Genomic DNA, 23,917 nt, shown 5'->3' with positions numbered 1-23,917 from the left:
GCCTTGCACGTGAGCATCGATGCGAAAGTGGTGGGGTACTCCATAGTTACGCTAAATATAATAAATATACTTTTTGTGTGAATTGAATTGTACACGCATTGAAGATTTATTCACCACCAAACTAAGGAGGAAGCATCACTGTAACGATTATCAATTCTCTTACAAGCTATTTGGCTTCAAAAATTATCTTCGTGGTTCTAGATTCGCTTTAATCAACTTAGAATCGCGCCCGTCAGGTTCTGCAAACAGTAACGAGTATATTCATGTCTGCAATCATCGAAAATGCCCTTCAATGATGCATTTAGTGAAACTCAAGAACGAGACTTTGATAGTCCATTTTTAAAATACAAAAGACAGAGGCAAAAACCAAATCGTCTACGGATACTTGTTATAATCATTGCCCTTATTATTTTGGGAATGTGCATTCTACTTTATTCCACGACTCCTGAAAAGGTCAAGAAAGCAGACCAACAGAAGTTGCAGCAGAAACTATCTCAAGAACCATTACAAAGGCGAAAAAGGAAAATCTATTGTGATCCTGACCCGCCTCGACAAAACGCGTCGCTGGTGATGTTGGTTCGAAATTTCGAGATTGATGACGCATTGAGCAGCATGAGGCAAATTGAAGACAGATTTAACAGGCGCTTTCGCTACCCTTGGACTTTTTTGAATGACGAACCGTTTACTGAAGAATTCATGCAGTTGACTTCAGGAATGGCGTCAGGTGCTACAGAATATGGTACAATGGTTTTCATTAATAAACACAAACTCTTAATGTGCTAACTTCAGTCCAGGTCTCGTTCCCAAAGAGCATTGGTCATGGCCAGATCATATTGATAAAGTTAGAGCGCGCCAAAGTATGGCTGATATGGAAAAAAATGAAGTAATCTACGGTGGTTCTGTTACATATCGCCACATGTGCAGATTCAACTCTGGATTCTTCTTTAAGCACCCATTGCTTATGCAGTATGACTGGTATTGGCGGGTCGAGCCTAGTATTGAATTTTATTGCGATCTGAATTAGTAAGTATCTGTTGTGGAATTGCAAGAAATTGCCTAACCGTTTAGTGATCCTTTTAAATTTATGAAAGACAATAACAAAGCTTATTCCTTTGTTATTGGAATGCCTGAGTATCCAGCCACAATTCCTACTCTTTGGGATGCAACTCAGCGTTTTGCTCAGAAATATCCTAAATACATCGCAAAAGAGAACGCGATTGATTTCATTGTCGATGACAACAAAGGTCTTGAAGGCGAGTATAATAATTGTCATTTTTGGAGTAACTTTGAGATTGCCGATTTGAATTTTTGGAGAAGTGAGGCATATGAAAAATATTTTCAATGGCTTGATGAAGAAGGTGGGTTCTATTATGAACGTTGGGGAGATGCTCCGGTTCATTCAATAGCAGCTGCGCTGTTCCTCCCTAAGGATCGCATACACCATTTTGCAGATATTGGCTATAAACATAGCCCATGGCTCCGTTGTCCTACGGATGACGAATCTTATTATTCAGGCCGTTGCTTGTGTAATAGAGATGAGTCCTTTGATGAGCATGTTTTTAGCTGCTTGCCTCGTTGGTTTAAGATTTCTGGTCGCAGCTTAGGCTCTCAACCATATCGGCCTCATTATTAAACATTCAATTTCTTGTTAAAAAAAATTTTTTTTGGGTACATTGCATGGAAAGCGCTGGAGTTTAAAAAGTAGTTAACATTTACTTTTTCATTGTGTATATAGCGTTAAGGACTTCTTGTCCGGTGTAGATAGGGGCCGATCTAGGTTCCAACATAAAACTTGGAAAATAAATAGAAGTAATAATTCAAATTTATGGTATTAAACAAAATAACGCCGATATTCATGTACCATTCATTTCATGTAGTCTAACTACCTTCTTCCCGTGATGGCTCATTGAGAACATAAAATCCTCTATCCATCTTGCTAGCTATCTTCTTTGGTTGCCATTCTTCCACTTTTCCTTCTTCGCGCTGAACATCTTCCCACGTGATTTCTATTCCATCCTCTCCAATTCTATTCAATGGTTCGATTCCAGTTGTATCCACGTCTTGCACATGGTCAACGAATCCAAGCTGGCGTTGTAAATCGTTAAGCATTTTGAGCTCTTCTTTTTCATCCCGAGGAAACTGCAGGCCGGAGTGGCGCAGTAGCCTTCTTAATGTATCAGACGTGAAATTTTTTTCTAATTTTTGCCTTGATGGATCTGGAACCAATGATGAAATTTTCCATGTTGGTGCTGAAAGTATTTCATCTAATTGTTGTAAGGAGGTTATTTTCGTACTGAACTGACGAATGCGTAACCATGACTGAAAAAATTTCACTCGACCATTACTCTTTATACAGAAGGCTTGTCCGAAAACACGGTGAATGTCTGATCGCATGCGTAGGTACATGATGATAACTGTTAGCAATCTGTAGTTACAGACAAATCTCCACCCCCCATTTAAAAAAGACTTAATTCTGGGCTCAGGAGGGCAAGGTCGGCGTAAAAAGACACCCAAAACATGATTACAAAATGTATACAATTGTTACTGAATTTGGCTCCTCTTCATACGAAGAACAGAAAGCCAAATAAAAAATCCAATTTGGTAATGAAATTTTTTTTATTCATTGGACTAGCATGCCGACTATTTAATATTCATACGGACTTTTAAACCTTGCGCTCTCACACTCACTAATCTTCCATGGTATCAGTCGCCTTTATCTTCCCAGCACTGCTCTAATTGCAAATAATTACCGTTATTCATTATAAATTATCAACAAAAAAGTCACCGTCACTAGGAAGTCGAGATCTGGGTCCCAATGATTGACTTGCCGTTGTTTACCAGTCGTTCCTATAATTAAGCCGGCCTTGAAAATAAAGTGATTCATTAGCGCAAGCGCTTATGACATCGTCCATCAGCGGATGACCGCTCTATTCACATAAGTATCCATGGTTTTACTGAACAGCCAGTTTCCGTCTTTCTTTATCTTTTTCGTAAGCGGAAATAATATATTTTGATGACCATCAGTTTTAAATGTCGCGCTTAGTAAGACGTAACTAAAATTCAACGCGCTCTTTTGGTTACCAAACAAACGCGTCCCAAAGTTGGCTCTACAAGTGAGAACAACGCGGTAAATACAATAACGTCTTTGAGCTGCTCATAAGCTGTTGCAAAAATTAGTATATAGGATTATTAAGAGTCTGCTTATAAGTGTTTTTTTACTGCAACATGCGTGAATAAATGAATCATTAATGACGCGATCTGATGGGTACACGGTTGACGACTCCGTGTATGACGGTTCCGAAGACGAGGTGGGAGAAGTAACAGTTGATCAAAATTTCGACGATTCTGAATCTGATGAATTAAATTTTTTACCACTTGGTAATCGTACCAGAGTAAGTTATATGCTGCTAATGACAGTTATGAGACTAATAGATTATTTTAGGGACCTTATAAGAGACGGAACGTAACAGCTCAGAAGGTTTGTTGGATTTCAAAAAAAAAAAATTAATAATAATCAAATTAGACGCTAATAAGTTGTGATAGCGGAAAATATTTGACCCTCGGGAAGAATTCCAGAAATCTGAAGACATTAGACAATGGCTTGATGCATTGGAGTCAGCCCAAATGCGTGATATTACCAACATCATTAGTTCCGATAGACCGACTTCAAAAAATGCTCTAATTCCAAACTCCTCCAACCGAGAAAGTACGCCAACTTCATTGAAATATGCTGTAAGTGAGATGGTTTTGATTACTTTAAACATGTATTTCTGACTGTCTAGTTACTTTCATCCCCTCAAATCGTAACGGAGTCCCGCAGCAGTTCTTCAAGGATATCAAATGATGGGCTGCCCTTAGATTCGCCGACACGTAATGCAGATCATAGACGTGAGTCTGTTGTATCTAGTCCGTTGACTAGCGTATCTGACTTGTCGGAAATTGATGATGCAAATTTCAATTCTCTATTAAACTTGAAGCCGCTTCCTTTTTACTCGACCGCGGAATCAACACAGGCATCCACAAGCATGCCAGACATTCCACCAAAACCACAAACTTCAGATAATGCACAATCGTCACTTTCAGAGACATCGGGTCCATTACCATCTGTCACTTCTTCATTGCAACTCGCCTCTGTTGATCAAGATGTTTTTAATCATGGTTCTTCTCGTCATATGGCTCTTCGACAACGTACAGACGCTCAGCTACATCCATATCAATTTGAACGTCACGTATATGAGATGGCATTGAAACAAGGTGGGATAAGACCAGTACGAGTTTCTGTGGATAAACGTGTTGCACTGGCAGCTGGGATAAACGACACGCGATATGAACCTTTATCATTATCACAGGATAATCAAAGCAGCAATGAGACTACGTCTCAATCGCAAACCATCGAAGCCGAATCTGAGATTGACACTGTTTCACAAAGACCTCTGCGTTCTACATTACAAGAAAGGGCTCATATTTCAAGCTCCCGCATGCGCGGCAAACAGACTAAATCGGTTTCTCAGTTGTCATCAAAAAGTAAAAATACTTTGTCTGATATATATGAATTTCCAACCTCTCCAGCGAGTTCACGATCTGCTCAATTGTATGCTCAAAGAAGGAGACCTAGTACTCCTGTCCATTCATCATCACAACTCACTGAACACACAATGAATTTGTTACCACCCACGCCTCCACCTTTGACGTCTGAATACGGTGATGATGAGATTGAATTTGATGATGTAATTAGACGCATGCAGAGACAACCTGATCTTCCACTGACTTATTTATCAGAGAATGATGATAATGAAGAAGAAGAAAAAGATATAGATGGTGATTCAGATTCAAGTATATCAAGTTCATCATCTGCGTTGGAACTTGAAAGATTAAAAAAGAAGATTAGAGGAGTTCTTCCGCCATCATTTTTGACATTAGATCAAGCCCGGCATCAAGAAAAGACAAAAACAATGCGATTACACAACGTTGCTCAACCATTCAGTGAGAATCGAAAAGGCGTGGCGAGAAGGAAAATGAGAATACCGGGGTTTAACGTCAGTACAAGTTTTCAAGGAGATCCTGATTCTGAATCTGATGACAATGAGCCGGGTCAAAATCACATTATAAGACAATCTTCTGTTTTAAACGACGATAGTTCCGATATTTTAGAGGTTAATGAGCGGATTGATCCGATGTACAGTCGGTCAGTTAAAGCAAGAAGTATTTCTTCTATTAATAGTGACAAGCCAGCCAGGAAAACTCACAAACACCAGTCACATCTAAAGGCAAACAAAAAACGCACAAAAAACGCACAAAAGCATGCGCGAAATAAGTCACGCCATGAATCAAATTCACAGCCTAAAATTGGCTTAATAGATGCCTATATCGCTAGTACGAGAGACACGCCAAAGTCACCTCCGCAGTTCATGAGGATTGCGGCAAGGCAGGTAGCAAGGCGAGATGATTTTGGTAGAGGACCTCCAGTTAACAAATTTTTCGAGTTTGAAAATGATTCTGACGATGATACTGTCTCAACCGTGTTGCAGAGATGGAGAGAGGGTTCTCACGAAGCTTTTCAAACTGCGTCTTGCGTATTTGAAAAATCAAATCCAGCGGATAAAATTCAAGAGGGATCATCAGTCCAAGCTGCAGAGGATAAAGAACCGAATAATCGGTTTGCATTGCGGAAACTTCCCTTAGGAATAGTCGCCATGGTGCCTCCGCAACAAGGCGTCCGACAAATTATGGGTCCACCTCTTGTGCCGCGAATACGACGTCTATTTCACGAAATAGATGAACGCGTGGATCCAGAGTCTTTTGCTATTCGCCGTCGTGACGTTAGGCTTGATGAATTTTTTGAATCTCGTCAGCCTTCAGTCAACCGACATGTGCGAGATTTGAATGCGCAAGCCAACTTACAAACAACACCACGTGGTGATAGTTCCCGAAAAGGTCGCAAGAAATCAATGCAATCGCCGAGACAGTATATCAGAACAGAACGAGCACATTCTGCTCCGGATTTTGACAACACCATGCTGTCTCCAATCGTTATTCCTGATGATCCTGAGTCTAATGAACCAGAACATATTTATAGGCAGCCACATTTGCAAGAGACAACGGTATCTGAACAGGTGGCTATCAATGAGTTTAATTTTCGAGTTTTGAATTTTTCCGTTACATTTGATGTGCTGCCTTTAAGAGCTGAGACTAAGTTTAAGTCAACCACATTTATTGGAAGTGGTGCTTTTAATAAAGCACTAAGAATAACAAGCGAAATAGGGAATGAAAATATTAATTTACTATCATTTATATTTGAAAATCCGTCGAAGTGCTTTGTTTGGAAAAGAGTTGAACAGCAATTGTTGGAAGAGCTTGAAGCTGGGTTTGGCATTGTTCTTGATTGGGCTCTTGCTGAACAGCACAGTCAAGAAAAAGTGAGTGATGAACGACAACAAGAAGCTTATGATTTTGCAATATTTGTTTCAAGATATATTAGAATAATGTTGAACAAGGAGCGTTATGACAATGTGGTCAAGTTTGCTTTAGTTCTTAAGAGGATAACTTTACGAATTAGTGAGTTGTTTACGCAATTTCATGGTAGAATTCAGAGTTATTCCAGTATTGCGTTTTATTTATTGGCCTTCCAGCTTTTGTATCTTTTTCAAATTGATAACATACTTCATGATTGTGATTTTGATTACTCTCATTTAGCGCTCGAACGAGAATTTAAAAGTGCTGGTCGGTTATTGATTCAAGTTATGCTGCGGTACGGAATTGACGACTTGTATAAGTTTCTTCGTACGTATCGCAGTAGAATTGGATTAGAAGTTGGTAAAGAATGTGTCTTTGTGGAAATTTGGGTCATGACGATACATACATTTGACGCAGCTCATTCGCTTCATGATGTTGAGATTCCCAGCTTTTGGGATGCTCTTTATGAAGTATTAGACATCAAATCGATTTTAGTCGGCTTTAACATTGACTCATATGAGCGAATTTGGTATGCTACATTTACCATTTGTCCACTTTATCAGTTCAACAGTTTGGGCATTGCGCAATTAGGCTCTGGCAAGGAAAACTGGAGTGCTATCGAGCAAATGGTGTCTACACTTCTCGTAGCACCTACAGAAAGCACGGATACTGTTGAATTTGGAACTTACTGTCGCGCATGTTTTTCACGTTGCCTTACTCTGGTTACGACTTGGAATTGGGAAAGTCCCAAGGGACTAGTTACAATGATGTATCGGTTTTTTTCTAAACGAAAGTTTTTGAATTTGAAATTTGATTCTGGAATTGGCTTTCCAGATTTTTTGCAAGATCGCGATAATACACTTGTGTTGTCAACGTCGGATACCATTTTTCACATTTTTCTAAAACTATTGGCCCAGAGGATTCAATCTATTAGTGATCAGTCACGGGTATTGTCTGGTTTAGTTGGCTTAGTGACTCCTCTGAATGGACGTGCTTATCCACGAGACAAGGAACTCGGAATGACCGATCTGGAAATTCTTGAAAATACTTTTAGTCTTCTGCTTACTTTATTCTGGGCTGCGCCTCCAAGCAATCGCCCGATGGTTGAACAGTTCAGAGATGTCATTTTATTAGCAGAAGCTCATACGCAGGCCCGGATTTTAAGTGTCAAAACATGGTACTTTATTACTCGCTTGCAACTCAGATCTAATGAACTACTCACTGAAACTGGATCGTGGTATCATGATTTGATGAAGTGCAGTTTGGAAGATTATTTGAAACTAGAGAGCAATGTTCAAGGATTATCATACGATGAGATAACTTTGCGACGGTTAAATATGAAGGGATATGAGAGCTTGCTACGAGATTCTTTGAAATATGTAAAAGTGCTTTTGAATACTACGAATCTGATTCAAACTGTCGATCAGGCTCTGGCAATCATTGGAGTCGGTAAGTTTAAATTTGAATTTTGACAAACATGCTCTTGCCTAACAATAGTAGTACAACCTAGCGAAATACTTGATCTTGGTATGAATCTATCTCAAAAGGTTGTGTTAGACGCCCTTCAAATTTTAGAAGATATGATCAAGGTCTGCGAAAAAGCTGTCAAATTGCTGAAGAACAGTTTTGATCAGAGTGTCGGAACCATATTGAAAAATATATCGTTAACTCAAGAATCATCGTACGGAGATGACAGTTTGGATGAACAATTTTTTGAAATGGAAAATCAGATGCAGCTAAAGGAAAGCCGAAAGCAATTGTCAACTGTATGTGGACTAATTTTTGCAGATTTAATCTATGGCCTAATGATGATTTTTTTTAGGTTATGTTTGAATCCGTGTCTCGTTCTCTTCGGCAAATGTTGTCAAATTTTTTATTGTCCAGTTCACATGTGATATCTGATACATTAATTGAACGATCGATTGAAATTTGGGTATTATTAGCTGAGTTCTATGTGACTGGCACGAATACGGTAAGATCAATGAATTTAAAAAAACAGTTGTCAGTTGCGGCTGACGTTTTTAGGATTGGAATCTTTTTCTGCATGGAAGTTTAGCATGGAAATGGTTTATGATGACGGAAGAACGAAAAAAGTTTGAAATGTATTATATTGCGAAAATTGAAAAGGCTAGGGAATACGCTTTAATCAATTGAAAATGAATGACTGCTTATTCACTCTTCAAGTCTTTGTATGTTAATCAGTTATATATATACATATTTTTTGTGCCTGAAGACACGTTCATCTGACGCTCTCGAGTTATGACAAATCACCAGAAAAACTTACCATTTGGTTAAAAAGAACAAAATTATCTGCCGAATCAAAATTGACCCATTTTTTTCATAGGTACTTTATCATTCGTTGTTTCTTTTTCCAGAACACTTTACTTGCAGGCACAACCATGGTCTAACTTGCAAAGCACACCGTCCATTGCTATGATGAACCACAGGGTCCGGAGCTGGGTTTATGTAGTATGCCGGTAATTTCTCGAGATTAACCACCTAAAAAGTATTGTTTTTTACATTGCTTTCCACTACGCCATCCGAAAAAAAACTTGTCAGGACTTTCAGCTGCCAAATATCACAACTTTAGAATATATTGCTGTCTGAATATGCCGAGCGGAATGGAGACGGTGGCCCGCGACATGACCAAGAGTCAGACTGTTCATTAACTCAGAGATGAATAACCATAAAGATGATAAGATGAGAATGAACATATATTCGATGGATCGCAAGCATTTGAAAAAAAAAAATTATCTTAAATTCCCTATGTGCCCCATACTTGGGGTAGGTATCGACATCCTGCGACAATGTTTCTGTCTTAAAAAATATTATAATAATGTATAACTAAACTATATAATTTAGTTATATAATTTGTACCGGGAATTCAAAATTTATTTTATTTTTGTAGGTGGATGTCACTACCAGCTTTTTCTTTGGCACAATGAGAACTGTTAATCCAAAATTTGGATGGTAAATATCACGTGACTATAATTGATATAAGTAACTTCTACGACGCGATGCTGTGTGAAACTCAAGATCCAGGAGCACTTTAGAACCGATCTGTGATAAATCAAGCCGTGGCGTAAACAGAATCATTTTTAAAAGTTGTTGCCGTACAGGTATGTTCGGTTTAAAATTTTTCAAGACTTGAATGCAAATTGTAACTAGCTTAGGGCAGTCATTATTGTTTGATTATGGATGCGCGTTCACGCGTAGTACGCCAACCTCCGGAGGTGTACACGCCCACTCGCCAAACGTCTAGTGTCCCACCATTTGCGCTAAACCAGGGTCATTTGTTTAGGCTCCAATCTAATGAAGCATCACCTTTGTTGTACAGTCGAAGCTTGACAAGCTCCCCGCTCAACAGTCCATATGCTTTGTCACCGAGAGTGCCTGGTTCGCTTCGGTTTAACCGAGTCAGGAATGTCTTTTTTGCCCGAGATGATGGCAAGCACGGAGCTAAAAATCAATCATCGCCATTTAAAATTTGGATTTCTGGAATTAAAAATCGTGCACTTAGTGCTCTAAGCGAGAACGACCGAAGTGAGACGGAGTTTAATGGATGGATCGAGGCAGAAGATCGAAGGCTACAAGCCATGTTTGAACTTACATCATCCGTCATTGCTGATGAGGACAAGGATCAGGTACGGTCAACCGTGTTTGAACAGCTGGGCGAAGTGCTACAGGAAGACAAAAGGAAACGCGAACTCGAGATTCAAGAGGAAAGTGCAAGTAAGCATCGAAAATCTGATCAAGTGGATGGATCTACCTCACCCTTACGTCATGAACATGAAAAGGAAATTCAAGAGGAAGATTTTCAAGTGAATATAGATATCAAAGATGCAAATGAGAATGGCGACCTCAGGAGTGACGTTGATAATGACATTCAGATAGAATCATTGGAGACCAGACAACAAGATTCGACACTCGATCAATTTGTAGTTGCTGATAGTGTTGAGCAAGTACAAGATGAATCAGATAATCAAACTCAACAACATGAAATTTTATTAACCGAGCCTGCAAACGAAAATTACAAAGTAAATGAAGAAAAAGTTCAATCCAGTGATATTCCCGAGGTTACGGAGGTCATAATTGATCCTTCACTCATAACTGCGCCTGAACCAGAATTTAATGGTATTACAGATTCAATTACAAATTATCAAAATGAAAAATTAGATGAAAGCAAGACCGGGTATAATATAAGCGAGTGGCATCGTGAAAGCGCTATTTTCGACAATCATGATGAAAATGAATCATCCGCCATGCAAGGCGTGACGGCTGAGGAGCAAGATTTTCTTACCTCGCATTATGGTTCTCAGTCAGGTTTGATTCCAATTGACCCAATATTTGGTAATCATGTTGAGACCGAGTCATATCGTGATGCATTCGGGCCTTTGCACAAAACTATTCCTGTGGATCCAGTATTGAATGTTCAAGATTCTGTGCATTCGTTTCATGATGAAACTGATACTAGCGCAGTGCGTTCTGTTATTAGTCAGGTTTTGCAGCAGGTAGAGCAATACGAACAAAACGTATCACGCTCAAATCGGAAAGATGATGAAAATGAGGAAGAAGAAGCAAGCCAATCTTTTACGCCAGACATGAGTGCTATCGCAAGTGTTGAAGATTCACATGACAATGACGAGCATGTTTCTAATCGTTTTGAGGATGACGAGGCTGAAGAGGCTGTGGAAGAGCTTAAAGATGAGAACCTTGATGCCGAAAGCGATGGATCAGTTTCCGGTGATGAACTTCAGGTTCAGTCTGATGAAGCTGTAACATCTGTGTCGTTTATGGATGCTGCAAACAGATATAGCTCATCAACAGGGTCAGAACATTTTGATTTTGACGAAAATGAACATGAACATGAAGAGGCTGATGAAGAAAATGATGAAGAGGTTGATGAAGAAAATCACGACGAAGAGTCTTCGGGAAATGAATTTGCTTCTGTTAATCAGAGAAATCATGAAGGCACGTCTAAATCTGCCCCGATTTCATTATCTAGTGATGATGAATATATAGAAGAACATCATGCAGACAATCAAGATGGTTATGAATCTGAGAAAAGTGAACGTTTTTCTGCACTGGCTTCTTCGAGATGGGTTTCTAATTTCCCAAGCGCTAATGTTGTTACGCGGCCTTCTAGATCCAGTCTAATCGGATCTTATTACGATCAACAGCTGGCTGATGAAGATAGCAGTAGTGATGAAGGTGATGACGAAGATGCGGAAGACGACGAAGCGAATTACAATGAAGAGGAATCCATTGATGGGGCTAGTAACGACAATAATGACTATTACGATGAAATTGGTGATGGTGAATCGTTCGACGAGTACCAAGGAGAAGGATCGGATCATCAAAGCGAACTTCCCGAATCTGATGTGGAGGCAGAAATTTTTGCTGACGATGATGATGACGAGAATGAATTACAAAAACAAGATGACAATAAAGAACATGATTTCGAAATTCAGCAATATCTTTCTCAGAGGGGCAAGACCCGCCCCCGGCAACGACATGGAGAGCAAAGTTACAAAGACAACGACGACAATAACAAAGACGATAATGATGACGTGTTTATTGAGGAAGAATCTCAGGATCCGTTGGTTCATCAATCAGATTCTGGTCCTGATGATCACTATCCTGAAGAGGATGTATATTGGAAAGGCGAAACCGAAACCGTGCCGGCAATCTTGATTCATGCGGATCCCAAGTTTGGCAAGCCATCTGGCTTAAAGCCTAACCAAACTGAAGAATTCATTTCATTTGCCAACCAAAATCATGATGATGATGAAGAAGCTCAAGAATCGATTGGCGACGAACAGGGTGAATCATGACCAAGCTATCATTTACTTTGTGTATTATTTTACTTTTATAAATCAGATTTTGTAACATTAATTTTTTTATTATAAATTATTTAAATCTTGTATTATCATCAACTATTCTAACAAGATAAAAATCGCAATACTATATACCCTTTCCTATAATGAGTGTTAATAATAATCAAATTATTTTATTTTTCAAGTGTTGTAGAAACGCTGAGATAATTCACTCAGAATGTTTTTTTTTCGTTTTAAAATCGTAGCCAATCAAATAACTACTATAAAACCTTTCATGCTGCCAATTTTGCGGTCTCGATTAAACACCAAAAAAAAAAAAATAAAATAAAATAAAATAAAAAAAATAAAAAAAACCTTTTCATAAGCTCAAATCGTCTTTGAATGGAATTGTATTGAAAATAAAATAACTCATAAAACTCGACAGAAAAAGAAAAAAAAAAATTTCTTCTCTTGCCATTGACCAAACAATCTGAGTTGAAAAAAAAAAAAAATTTTTTTTTTATTCAGATGAGTCCCATGTATAGAGAATATATATTGCAATGTGTGATTACCTCTGGATTCAAAAAAATAAATAAAAAAAAAAAAAACATTGAAGTTTTTTTAATAAATTTTTGAACCTTGAAAATCGATAAAGATTTGAAAGGTGAGAGGAGGGTATCACTTAATTTTTAAAAGAAATCGAATTCATGGTTATTTTTTTTATCAATCCTAAACAAAACTTCTGGCTATATGATGTTGTTTTTTTTTGTTTTTTTTTTTTTTATTTTTAATTTTTGGAAAAAATTCCGAATTCAGCAAAAAAATATATGGCAATGGTTTTTATTCAGACCTTTTACCAAATTACCATCATTGTGAAAATATATAACAGCCGTTCCCAAAAAAAGAAAAAAGAAAAAAAAAATAATGTACTCACATAAATATAATTTTAATATCGTGATTATATTTAAACTAGATGAACATAATGTTATCAGAAAACCTGCGAAACAAATAGTAATTGAAAAAAAACCCTTTGGTGCGCGCGGGGGATCTTTTAAAAAAAGTCGCGTTTGGAAACCGAACTTTGTGAATTCATAAACGACGAAGTTGCAACCGGGCTAGCCAAATATATATATATATACGCAAGTATATAGAGGCACGTACCTCGAGGCAAACCATTACGATTTGGTAATAGTATTTTAATTCACGGGAGGGGGGATATTTATTTTTTATTTTTTTTTTCCGACAACTATATCGGCGAATGTCTGTAATCCTTGCCTCGGCTGGCTACGACCATACGATCAGGTTTTGGGAAGCCTTGTCGGGCATATGTCAGCGAACGATTCAGCATCCCGACTCTCAAGTTAACAGGTTAGCAATCACTCCAGACAAGAGATTCTTGGCCGCAGCAGGTCGAACGAACGTTAAACTGTACGATATTCGAGGGTCGAATCCGAATCCGGTAAGATGTGTGGGCATTATGCTCTACAATATTTCCGTTGTTTAGCCCGTTGACATGTATTAACCGGAAAAATTTTTAGGTTACAACATTTGAGGGTCACACCGGTAATGTCACCGCTGTTGGATTTCAAAGCGACGGCAAATGGATGGTGACGTCTTCGGAGGATGGAACCGTGAAAGTATGGGACATGCGGGCACCCATGGTGCAACGAAATTACAAGCACAAGGTTCCGGTTAACGACGTTGTGATCCATCCAAATCAGGGAGAGTTAATTAGTTGTGACGAAGGCGGCAACGTTCGCATATGGGACCTGGGTGAGAACACATGCACGCATCAGTTAATACCACAGGACGACGTGCCCGTGCGCAGCGTGTCCGTTGCCACGGACGGGTCCATGCTCGTGGCTGGCAACAACAAGGGAAACTGTTACGTATGGAAGATGGTAAACAGCAGGGACACCACGTCGCTTCATCCGGTTACCAAGTTTAGAGCTCACACCAAGTACACCACAAAAGTACTGTTATCGCCCGATGTGAAGCACTTGGCCACATGTTCTGCTGATCATACGGCCAGGATTTGGTCAACGGAAGGGTTCGGATTAGAAACCACGTTAACCGGTCATCAACGATGGGTTTGGGATTGCGCGTTCAGTGCAGATTCGGCTTATCTTGTCACCGCATGTTCTGATCACTACGCCCGACTTTGGGAATTGTCTTCGGGTACCATTATTCGTCAATATAATGGTCATCATAAAGGTGCGGTTTGCGTTGCGTTGAATGACGTTTAAAATTATTCGTCTTTTTTTTTTCAGATCATGTTCCTTGGGTAAACAGATTTGGCGTTTTTTTTTGTGGAGTTATTTTCAGTAATTTAATGTTTGTATTTTTTTTTTTTTTTTTTTTTTGAAGTTTGTGCATACTCGTATTACCATCTCTTTAAAAAAAAGTTATAATTATATATATATATATATATACAAACCGCAATAAAAACAAAAACAAAAAAAACTTTTTAGGCCGCTTCCTTCTTTTGGACGATTGTGCCGTCTTGGTTCAGATTTAAATTTTGCACGGCTTCTATAATGAACGCATCATCGTCTGCATCGATCGCGGCGTCAATGTCATCTAACTTGGTTAAGTCCTTTCTAAATAAACCAAAAAAAAAAAATTGTTAATTTCTCTCCCTTGAGACAGTTCATTAATTCAAAATTTCTTACTTCATGGAATAAGCATCCTCGCCGTCACCATAGTATCCCTTTTCAATCTCTACCACTCTTTAAAAAAAAATCTTATTAAAACAATAGATAAATCGTCAACAAGCAGTTCCAAACACTTACTCGAATTCTAACGTATCCCGATAGAGATGTAACGCGGCCCGGTTAGATTTTCTAACATGCAAACTGACATATTGGGCACCATAGTTCTCGGCCAAGCCTCTAAGCGACAACCTCATTAATTTGGCCGCGATCCCCATCCGCCGGTACGTTCTCATGACTGACAAACTTGTGACGTGACCATGTTGAATGCCATCGGATGGGTCTTCCTCCATCTTTGCCAACGCGTATCCAACCACTTTTGTCCCCGATGCGTCCAACGCCACAAACGATGCCTGAGGCCAACTTAACGCATGATATAAATAATACCTAAGTACGTAATTTTCGGGAAGGTTGGTAAGATTAGCATTTTGCATGCCCGGCAGGTCTGCCACGGTTGCTTGTCGAACGTTCATGGTATATGTGGAAGTTCAAAAAAAAAAGATTAATTACCACAAAATAATAACCCTCGTGATTTGATGAATGTTTTGTAGAATCTGATATAACCAACCCCTGTCGTTTTTTTTTTTTTCGGCCAATTTATAAATCCCAAACTCGAATGGAACGTGTAAACAAGTGTTGATGATTTGCACTATAACATTGTGAGAAAAATAAACTTTAGAACATTTCATAGTTAATTGATTTTAGCGTACTAAACGGGTTACTTTACACATGCACAAATTTACAGGTCGGCATTCAAATACCATTCCATTATAAGCAAGCAGTATTGTTATAAATTATTATGCAAACATTCAATAGCCACTGATATGTATAATATAAACACTTGTAAAGCAAACGTAGTATCAAATAAGATAGCAAATTTACAATAATAATAAAAAAGGTAGCAGTCATTGAGCAAACAAATTTAGCAAACAGCGGTGTTGCTATTATTCTTCTTCATCAAAATATATTAATCTTCTGGCTTGCCTTTTCTTGTTCTGATTTTTTTTTCGTTCTCGTTGCTGGGGTTGTTGTGAAGATGGTATTACGGTTCCGGTCAGGTCTGCGAGCAACGAGTGATTTACGGAATGAATATTTGCATCCGTCAAAGTTGCGGTATAACCTGATATTACGTGAGAACTATAACTCGGTCGTCGATAGGTATTCGTGGACGATTGCTGCTGTTGTAGGTATACGTTTGCCTTGCTATCATTGTCTTGACCAATATTATTGTTCCATTCTGACTTAATTTGAATCGGAGCCTCATCTCGGTAAACTTGAAGATTTTTTTGCGAATTCGAGCGAGCTTTCTTGTTAAATTGACTTGACGTTTTGCCACCAGCTGAATCTGAAACCCGTACGTAATTCATTGTTAGTTCATTGAAAAAAAAAAAAAAAAAAAGTGCAAATATACGGTCAGTCAAAATGGGAGAAATTTCGGCTGAATTGTTCTCCAGTTCTGGATAAGAAAACTTTACGGTTTTCCTTGTCAATCCTGATGGTTTCGGTGTCGAAGTTGCAACCGGCCAATTTTGCGTACGGTTCCGGTCATCTTTCTCGTGATCACTGCTACCTTTAAATTCAAACACGTCGTCGTCCACAAAAAACACGTCACCGTGCTTGTTGCCGGTTGTTGACCTTGCCTTCGGTCTAGTTTTTACTGGCCCGGTCATCATGGTTGAACGGCGGTTAAGCAATTCGTCCTCGGATGATGATGATGCTTGCTGCTTGACTGCGACGGTACCGTTATTGCGCCTGTTAAACTTTTTGGGACCAAACAACGCGTTCACCTTGTCCTCATTGGAAAGCTTGACCCGCTTGCCTCTGGCGAATGATTTGTTGCCATGATTACGATTAAACCCAGACTTGTTATTCGCAGACGATCGAGCCCTTGAAACAATTTTTTTTTTGCGCTTTTTGGATGCCGGATTTAAATTTGTAGTAACAGTGGTAGTAGTAGCATTATTATTCACGGCAGCGTCCTTGCTTGAGCTTGTCGTGGCCGTCGTAGTTGATGCCAGTAACTTTGGCTTTTTGTAACTCACCCGATCTTCGTCTTTCCATGATTCATTTAAATGCTCCTTTAAAGGGTATGATGTCAATACTGAAAATGACGATGACAATGGCCTGGCATTAAGTTCTGGATTCTTGCGCGGGGTCTTCTTTATGGTGGCCGATGGCGGCATGCCGGTAGACCGTTTCGGCGTGATGAGCTCACTGGAAGGCGTGGGCGACGACAATTTCAAAAAAGACGAAGTCAACGACAGTGATGGTGACGACAACGAAGCAGATAAAAAAAAAGAAGAATGAGCAGATGTGGCAGCAGGTACTGAGGAATAAACCTTGGTGTCGTCGTCCGATGCGGCTAAAGACGATCGCCAGTTGTGCTTTTTGGAATATGTTTGTTGTGGCCTGCGATGTGCTTTAGTGTACGAACGGACAACGATAGACGGATTGAACGGGTCAGACATGGGCCCATATACGACATGTACATATATATGTGAAGGCGTGTCACTTTCGCGCTGAGCGGAACCGCGATTTGTTTGGTTGTTACTACAACGCGTAGAAGTCGCGATGGGTAAACAGTGAAGTAAACTTGCACGTAAAATCGACAAGAAATATCTATTACAATATTTTTGATTTAAAAAAAAAATGCAACATGACTTTTTGTCTCTTGTTCTCTTGTTCTTGTTCTTCTTAGATCTTGTATCCAACTTCGACAAGAGACTCCTTAATGGCAGCCAATGCCTTTTCAAAATCACCTCTGTCCTCATCAGTCACGGACACGCCCATATGTCCGATTCTAAAATACTTGGCCGCAATTTCCTTATGCAGGCCGCCAGCCAAAACAATGCCGCGCTTGGAAATGCGGGGTAGAAGTTCGGCCAACGTGACGCCGTCGGGCAAGAACACGGCGGTCATGCCGTGAGCTCTTGCGCCATCCTGACTGGCCACTTGCGACAGTCCATAGGCTTCGATTGTTGACTTGACATGATCCGACGTTCGAATATGGGCCGCAAACCGGTCTTCCAAGGGAACGGCCAAAATCTGCTTGAGTGATGCCAGCAAGGCGTGAATGTTCTGCACCGGCGGCGTGGAGAAATAAGCCGGCTTCTTGGCTTCGTAAGCCTGCACTATGGGCAGCCACTTGGCAAGCGAAGCGTAATACGACGTGACTGGTGATTTGCGGGACTTGAACACGTCCAATGCCCTGCCGGATGCTATAAAGATTGACAATCCGGCCGGCACGCCGATCGCTTTCTGTGGCGCGGTCAGAACAAAGTCAATGTCCCATTCGTCAAACCTGATCTCCTCCACGCCAACCGAGCACACGCCATCGACCACGACGAGCGTGGCGGGCGAAACCTTGCGCACGATGGCGGCGACGGATTTGATGTCTGAAAGCACGCCGGTTGAAGTGTCAACGTGCGTGATCGTGACAACCTTGTAAGATTTCTTTTTGAGTTCTTCCTCAATTGCTTGCAGTGAAGGCCGCTGACCAATCGGGGCTTTCAATTGAGTCGGCTTGCCGCCATATGCAGTAATGCAGTCAGCGAATGAGTCGGCAAAATAGCCTGGCCAAAAGTTAATACATCAACAGCCTCCACGAAAGGGAAAAAAAAACCTCCAAACCAAAAACAACAACATACCGGTATGAAGCACAAGCGCGTCCTCGCCTGGTTCGATAAGATTAGACGCAACCACGTCCCAACCGAGCGTGCCACCGCCTGCGATCGCGAATGGCTGCGCGGTCTTGTCCGTGTTGAAAAACAATTGCCGCAACAATGCCAACGCGTCACCAAACACGGATATGAATTGAGGCGACACGTGAGATTCGGACGGCGTGGCCATGGCTTGCAAGACCTCGTCCGTGAATTCGACCGGGCCGGGGATGAGCGTTAACGGGTGCGGGGCTTGCAAACTCTTTGTCATTTTGTAAGATGTCGATGAAAGATGAGACGAAAGTTGGTTTAGTCTGAGAAATGCAGATGAAGACGACGATGACGATGAGGAAGGCAATTGCGTATGAGAAGGAGGCAGAGGAGTGCTTTGCCGGGTCATTATGGCTTATTTTATTTTATTTTTTTTTTGAGGGTTGCGGTATTAATTCTATGGCTCTCTCTCTATATTGGTTTCCAACCGGCCACTGAGGAAAGAAAGACAAAATAAACCAAAAAAAAAAAAAAAAAAATGCAAAAGTGATGGAATGAATGTATGAATGAATGTATTGTTACTATAGATACAAAAAAAAAAAAAAAAATTCAAAATTTGACCCCGCGAACATTGCACAATTGTAGGCAAGTTTGAAGCGCGCCTTCTTTTGCATCCGTATTGTTCCGGTGCGAACAATGCTTTGCAATTACATATATAAACAAAACGTTTGCAACAGAATATTTTTGTATAGTTCTTGTATTCATGCAATCAACCAATCAATCAATTGAGTAATCCGAGTTTACGTTATTCGGTCGGCTGCTCGTAATTGAATTGGCATTTTCAAACATTTCCCAATTTGGGGAAGAACAGTGCGTCTTATTCGATGCCGGAGGCGACATAACTAACGTATAAAACTACACAATATAAAACTGTACACTATACCACACTCCTGTTACCTTTTGGTTTTTCATAATAACTTTCTTTATACTGAATTTATATACATTTTGGCCCCGCCCTCGTTCGTTGATTGGCAAAATCATAAAACTGAAGCTTAGTCATGTATGCGACTCAAAAGTTACTAAATACACAACCACGACGACGTTTTGTGCACCGTAATTCGCTATCAGTTAATGGGCGGCGGAATATATGTTTCGAGCACCAACAGCAGGCAAAAGGCAAAAACCAAAAACCAATAAAGCTAGTGAGCCCAAATGCTGGTTTTGGCAATTGGTGATTTGCACATACCCGATCGTGCTCAGGTATGAATGAACGAATAAGAATTTCAATTGAGCCCTGCAATAGGATGTATGCTAACTTTTTTTTTTTAAACTAGGAGCTACCTCCAAAGGTAAAACGACTCAAGAGAGAGAGAGAGAGTGTGTGTGTGGGTCTAATTTTTAGTTATAGTTTCGGAAATTACTAGCACCTGGCAAGATTTCTCAAATTTTATGCCTGGGGAATTTAACCGACCGAGAAACCTATGAATTCTTGCGCACGGTCTCGCCAGACTTGCAAATCGTGAAGGGCGAATTCGACCTGTCGTTATCATTGCCAATCTCAAAAGTTGTTAGTCATGGATCATTACGGATTGGGTTTACTCATGGTCATACGATCGTGCCGCCAGGGGATTCGGACGCGTTGTTGATCGCGGCCCGGCAAATGGACGTGGACGTGTTTATCTGGGGTGGCACGCATCGGTTCGAAGCATATGAATTGGAAGGCAAGTTTTTTATTAATCCTGGTTCAGCCACGGGTGCGATTTCGAGTGGATGGTGGGCTGAAGGTGAAAATCCGGTGCCGTCGTTCGTGTTGATGGACGTGCAAGGTTCGGTTTTGGTGTTGTATGTGTATCAATATGTCGATGGTGAGGTCAAGGTCGAGAAGGTTAGTTATCGCAAGGGCGATTAATTTAATTTGTTCCGGATTTGCATTTTTTTATTTATTTATTTTATTTTATTTTTTTTTTTTTTAAATTGTTATTGGTATAATAGTAGTAGTAGGTTTTGTATATGGATCATGATCCTAGTTAATTTGTTCAACCCCACGTAAAGTAAAGCTGCGGTTTTGCATTTCTTCAATGAATTGCACGGCCATCAATCTTGAATGGAGGTGACGTTTTCCGTGTTGTAAGCATTGGTTCAATCAAAACAATAGTCGTCACAACTTGTCGCTGTCTTGAATTCGAACTCTTACACCTTAAGACCTTGCAGTGACACTTGTTTACATGAAACTTGAACAGGTCAAAAACATTATCGCATCCATTTCCATGAACGTTCATTAATGCTACGTACACAATGAAACAGAATTAGGGAATTGTCTTTTTTTTTTTTTAATTTTTATTAATTCTGTTTTCCCTCGTCCCGCCACATGCGACTATCCATCATAGCCTTCTTCCTTGCCATCTTCATCATACTATACACCTTTTAAACTTATACATACATAAATACAAAAAATCATTCTTATAAATAAAAAAAAAACATTTTAATCGGCGATTCCGGCTATAATCCGCATGCCGGATCCAACCGGGCGACCACGGCCGTGACCAGCAGCGGCAGCAGCAGCAGCCATGCGTTTATATTTGGCAACAGACGGTAATCTGGAATTGAGTTCATCTTCATCATCAGAAACATCAGATTCACCTGCAAACAAATGTCCTCTCGGGTCACGTTTCACGGAGTCAGCCACCATTTTGTCGACATCGATTTCAACTTGCTTGCGCTTCAGCAATTTCCGCAAGTGATCGGTTGAGGGAGGAGGTGGCAGAGGTCGGGCAGGGAAGGATAATGGAGCAGGAATGGGTGCGGCATACGGCGTTGCATGGTATTGAACTTGCACCTGTTCCAGTTGTGCTGGGGTTTGTAGTCGTGGTTGTGGTTGCGATTGCGATTGTGTAGTAGTGAGACTTTGTGTCGATTGTGACTGTGATTTTGGGGTTTGTTCCGTGAGTTTTGATTCCGCCGACGGTTTCGAAATCTGTTCCGATTGAGGCTCGTTTGGCGGCGTGATTGGTTGAGCAATAAACGAATGTGAAGATGAATTTGACGTATAGTTCCAAGGAAAACTCTTGGTACCATAATCAAGCTTTGTGGTTGAAGTGTTGTTATCAGGATTATGGGTAGCAGGTGATGAAGAAGAAGAAGAAGAAGAAGGAGAAGAAGAAGATGATAATGATGACGTGGACGCGGAACGGGCGCGCACGGAAGGAGCCATGATGGGCAAGGCCGACATTTGCATATGCCGCCTGTGCCTGATGGCACCTAGTCCAATGTCATCCTGGTCGGCTTCGTCGAGTTCAACACCGCAGTTCTGAGCTGCGTGGTCATGTGATGTGAATTCTAGGCTATGAGAAATGCGGCAATGATTGATAAACCCTTGAGCCGAACCGAACGTGTGACGATCACATTTTGCACACACGAGCCTAACCAGAATTCCATCCGGTCGTCGGTAGATGCAGCCTTGCGGAGGTGGATTGCCGCTGACGGTTGTGCCTGTTGCAGCGTAAAGTGTTTGATGCATTCTGGAGCCAACTGAGGAAATTTTTGGCCTGCCTGATACGGTGGCGGCAGAAGAGGAGGAGGAGGGAGTTGATAGTGATTGTGATTGTCCTTGAGGCAATGGAGTTGCCAACTGAACGTTGTCTGTATGATCAGGCCGAGAGGTGTCTGAATACCGCCTGTCAGGAAGAAGATACTTTGCGTAGTGTTTTGAAAAATCGTCTGGCACGTCTGAATCAGTAGCAACCTTGCCTAATAAAAATCGTTAGTAAGATAATGAACGAGGGGGGTAAAACACGCGTGCGTACCTGCGCACCGCCGCAGCTGAACCATCATGACGTGGACCTTTGCGATTTCATCTTCAATAGACAAAAGTTCACGATGCTTGAGCAAAATCTCGAGGTCAAACTGGCGACGAATGACATCGAGTGCTGCTGCTGGTCCAGAGGTTCGATGAACCTGCGACGTGGCCACAAGCTGAGATGGCGCAGGCATTGATGAGCAAGACAAATTTTGAGAAAAGTTGTGGTCGTATGCGAAAGAAGCGATTGCGGCAGACGATTGCTCGGCCGGAGTGATGGTCGAGCGGTGGAGCTGGTCGTGATGCAGGCGTGACACGACATGGCAGTGATCGGGAAGTGCCCTGGTGGGTGGGGTGACCACCTCGGCCCCTGCCTCGGCCCCTGGCCGCTGATCAGGACCAGTGGTGCCAGGCGGTAGCGCATGAGATTTTGAGAAGCGGTGCTGCTTTGAGCGAGCGGCCATTGTGCAGCTGTGTGGTGGTGGTGGTGGTGGTGGTGGTGGTGATGATGATGATGATGATGATGATGACGATGGTGCGAATGGAACGGCAGAGAATTACGAAAAAGGGGGCGAGGGGAAAACCGCGGCCGCGGAGCACGCGGTGATGACGACGATGGTGAGAGGCGCCGCAGTTTGCGGGCAGGCAACGGCAGACGCACGCATTGGCCGCAAAACCTTAGTCAGGTCGCGGTTTGCAGCTCGGAATAGTGAGCAGACCTTATGTCAGCAGGGTTGGACCAGCGACAGTCTGGCGAGACTGAGCTCATAAAGGATAAAGGCCATACCTAGTTCGAAACGCCGTCTAATGACGATCGTGTAGATGAACCGGAGATGATGAAGTGTAGCTTGGTAAAGTGCGTTTGTCAGGGTAGTGGGTTTTTATTGGTTACATATGCACATGCACATGGGCAGCGTCCCATCGTTCTTTCCGACAAACATGCCTTGTTGCTCCAACATGTCAATTTTTGCAATCTTACTATATTAAGGAAGACACCATGTATTTAAAAGAGCACTATCCAACGTAACCAAGCTTCATTACAAAACAACCGACTCTAGTTTCTAATTCATTCTGACTACACCGATGCCCACATTTACTTGAAATCAAAACCAAAGTCCAAAATAACATGCATTGTGCCAATATCAACCGTTACTTGTAAAAAGCCAGCCAAATCGAGCGGCACTGTCGCACCCAGTGACACGGTTGCCTGTGTGCAAGATCATGTGCAACGTGAAGACTGCTACAGTTATAAACGCATGGTGGGCGAATTTTGAACACCACCGCCGCTGCTGCTGCGGCGGTGTTCAATTATACGAGATTTTGACGACGAATTCAATCCGAATGTTGTTCATCATAACCGCACATTATAAACCTCCATGCTGCCGCTGTCTCTGCCATACAGAACTTGCACCACGCACGTCGGCGTATCCCATTTCACGGGGACCCTAGTGAAACCGCGATTACCATTCGGTCTGCCTTCGTTGGGAGCCA

The 23,917-nt window shown here is 41.1% G+C and overlaps 10 protein-coding genes across 10 annotated transcripts; 5 read left to right on the top strand and 5 right to left on the bottom strand.

The window, feature by feature from the left end:
* Nucleotides 1–417: 417 nt before the first annotated feature.
* V1514DRAFT_279444 (nucleotide-diphospho-sugar transferase) lies at nt 418–1,633 on the top strand (the record flags this gene model as incomplete). Its single annotated transcript, XM_066925012.1, has 3 exons — nt 418–739; nt 795–1,023; nt 1,069–1,633. 3 exons carry the CDS (start codon nt 418–420, stop codon nt 1,631–1,633), a joined length of 1,116 nt encoding a protein of 371 aa, XP_066784024.1.
* On the bottom strand, nt 1,592–2,627 carry V1514DRAFT_329289 (uncharacterized protein). Its single transcript, XM_066927319.1, has one exon. It carries the CDS (start codon nt 2,404–2,406, stop codon nt 1,879–1,881), a length of 528 nt encoding a protein of 175 aa, XP_066784023.1. The 5' UTR covers nt 2,407–2,627; the 3' UTR covers nt 1,592–1,878.
* A 366-nt stretch (nt 2,628–2,993) lies between these two features.
* Nucleotides 2,994–8,642, top strand: V1514DRAFT_329287 (Mus7/MMS22 family-domain-containing protein). The gene is made up of 7 exons (XM_066927318.1): nt 2,994–3,392; nt 3,443–3,478; nt 3,544–3,732; nt 3,783–7,902; nt 7,954–8,219; nt 8,276–8,425; nt 8,479–8,642. The coding sequence occupies exons 1-7, from the start codon at nt 3,249–3,251 to the stop codon at nt 8,605–8,607; spliced, it is 5,034 nt and encodes a 1,677-aa protein (XP_066784022.1). The 5' UTR covers nt 2,994–3,248; the 3' UTR covers nt 8,608–8,642.
* Nucleotides 8,643–9,497: 855 nt separating this feature from the next.
* Nucleotides 9,498–11,436, top strand: V1514DRAFT_38255 (uncharacterized protein). Its single transcript, XM_066929997.1, has 3 exons — nt 9,498–9,572; nt 9,622–11,066; nt 11,137–11,436. Exons 2-3 carry the CDS (start codon nt 9,648–9,650, stop codon nt 11,230–11,232), a joined length of 1,515 nt encoding a protein of 504 aa, XP_066784021.1. The 5' UTR covers nt 9,498–9,572; nt 9,622–9,647; the 3' UTR covers nt 11,233–11,436.
* Nucleotides 11,437–13,336: 1,900 nt separating this feature from the next.
* On the top strand, nt 13,337–14,632 carry V1514DRAFT_305664 (WD40-repeat-containing domain protein). The gene is made up of 2 exons (XM_066925659.1): nt 13,337–13,728; nt 13,808–14,632. Exons 1-2 carry the CDS (start codon nt 13,528–13,530, stop codon nt 14,513–14,515), a joined length of 909 nt encoding a protein of 302 aa, XP_066784020.1. The 5' UTR covers nt 13,337–13,527; the 3' UTR covers nt 14,516–14,632.
* A 23-nt stretch (nt 14,633–14,655) lies between these two features.
* On the bottom strand, nt 14,656–15,662 carry V1514DRAFT_329274 (acyl-CoA N-acyltransferase). Its single transcript, XM_066927317.1, has 3 exons — nt 15,062–15,662; nt 14,942–14,998; nt 14,656–14,869 (listed from the first exon to the last, which is right to left on the bottom strand). The coding sequence occupies exons 1-3, from the start codon at nt 15,451–15,453 to the stop codon at nt 14,737–14,739; spliced, it is 582 nt and encodes a 193-aa protein (XP_066784019.1). The 5' UTR covers nt 15,454–15,662; the 3' UTR covers nt 14,656–14,736.
* A 262-nt stretch (nt 15,663–15,924) lies between these two features.
* V1514DRAFT_319455 (uncharacterized protein) lies at nt 15,925–17,448 on the bottom strand (the record flags this gene model as incomplete). Its single annotated transcript, XM_066925940.1, has 2 exons — nt 15,925–16,325; nt 16,392–17,448. 2 exons carry the CDS (start codon nt 17,446–17,448, stop codon nt 15,925–15,927), a joined length of 1,458 nt encoding a protein of 485 aa, XP_066784018.1.
* Nucleotides 17,449–17,674: 226 nt separating this feature from the next.
* V1514DRAFT_279340 (pyridoxal phosphate-dependent transferase) lies at nt 17,675–18,910 on the bottom strand (the record flags this gene model as incomplete). Its single annotated transcript, XM_066925010.1, has 2 exons — nt 17,675–18,552; nt 18,628–18,910. The coding sequence occupies 2 exons, from the start codon at nt 18,908–18,910 to the stop codon at nt 17,675–17,677; spliced, it is 1,161 nt and encodes a 386-aa protein (XP_066784017.1).
* Nucleotides 18,911–19,842: 932 nt separating this feature from the next.
* Nucleotides 19,843–20,539, top strand: V1514DRAFT_347144 (Metallo-dependent phosphatase-like protein; the record flags this gene model as incomplete). The annotated part of the gene is made up of 3 exons (XM_066929288.1): nt 19,843–19,890; nt 19,965–19,979; nt 20,039–20,539. 3 exons carry the CDS (start codon nt 19,843–19,845, stop codon nt 20,537–20,539), a joined length of 564 nt encoding a protein of 187 aa, XP_066784016.1.
* Nucleotides 20,540–20,613: 74 nt separating this feature from the next.
* On the bottom strand, nt 20,614–22,952 carry V1514DRAFT_329262 (uncharacterized protein). Its single transcript, XM_066927316.1, has 2 exons — nt 22,434–22,952; nt 20,614–22,377 (listed from the first exon to the last, which is right to left on the bottom strand). Exons 1-2 carry the CDS (start codon nt 22,888–22,890, stop codon nt 21,113–21,115), a joined length of 1,722 nt encoding a protein of 573 aa, XP_066784015.1. The 5' UTR covers nt 22,891–22,952; the 3' UTR covers nt 20,614–21,112.
* Nucleotides 22,953–23,917: the final 965 nt, after the last annotated feature.

The sequence above is a fragment of the Lipomyces japonicus genome (genome assembly GCF_038497905.1).
Source record: "Lipomyces japonicus strain CBS 7319 unplaced genomic scaffold V1514scaffold_14, whole genome shotgun sequence".
Taxonomy (NCBI): domain Eukaryota; kingdom Fungi; phylum Ascomycota; class Lipomycetes; order Lipomycetales; family Lipomycetaceae; genus Lipomyces; species Lipomyces japonicus.
The sequence above is the reverse complement of the archived record's forward strand: the minus strand, read 5'-3'. Positions and strand labels throughout refer to the sequence as shown.

Coding starts and splice junctions, on each gene's coding strand:
- V1514DRAFT_329289 (XM_066927319.1), bottom strand. CDS start 2,406: ATGTACCTACGCATGCGATCAGACATTCACCGTGTTTTCGGACAAGCC.
- V1514DRAFT_329287 (XM_066927318.1), top strand. CDS start 3,249: ATGACGCGATCTGATGGGTACACGGTTGACGACTCCGTGTATGACGGT. Junction 3,393..3,442: donor CACTTGGTAATCGTACCAGA/GTAAGTTATATG, acceptor AGATTATTTTAG/GGACCTTATAAGAGACGGAA. Junction 8,426..8,478: donor ATGTGACTGGCACGAATACG/GTAAGATCAATG, acceptor TGACGTTTTTAG/GATTGGAATCTTTTTCTGCA.
- V1514DRAFT_38255 (XM_066929997.1), top strand. CDS start 9,648: ATGGATGCGCGTTCACGCGTAGTACGCCAACCTCCGGAGGTGTACACG. Junction 11,067..11,136: donor CGCCAGACATGAGTGCTATC/GCAAGTGTTGAA, acceptor ACGAGGCTGAAG/AGGCTGTGGAAGAGCTTAAA.
- V1514DRAFT_305664 (XM_066925659.1), top strand. CDS start 13,528: ATGTCTGTAATCCTTGCCTCGGCTGGCTACGACCATACGATCAGGTTT. Junction 13,729..13,807: donor GAGGGTCGAATCCGAATCCG/GTAAGATGTGTG, acceptor AAAAATTTTTAG/GTTACAACATTTGAGGGTCA.
- V1514DRAFT_329274 (XM_066927317.1), bottom strand. CDS start 15,453: ATGAACGTTCGACAAGCAACCGTGGCAGACCTGCCGGGCATGCAAAAT. Junction 14,999..15,061: donor CGGGATACGTTAGAATTCGA/GTAAGTGTTTGG, acceptor TTTTTTTTAAAG/AGTGGTAGAGATTGAAAAGG. Junction 14,870..14,941: donor GAGGATGCTTATTCCATGAA/GTAAGAAATTTT, acceptor TGGTTTATTTAG/AAAGGACTTAACCAAGTTAG.
- V1514DRAFT_329262 (XM_066927316.1), bottom strand. CDS start 22,890: ATGGCCGCTCGCTCAAAGCAGCACCGCTTCTCAAAATCTCATGCGCTA. Junction 22,378..22,433: donor TCAGCTGCGGCGGTGCGCAG/GTACGCACGCGT, acceptor GATTTTTATTAG/GCAAGGTTGCTACTGATTCA.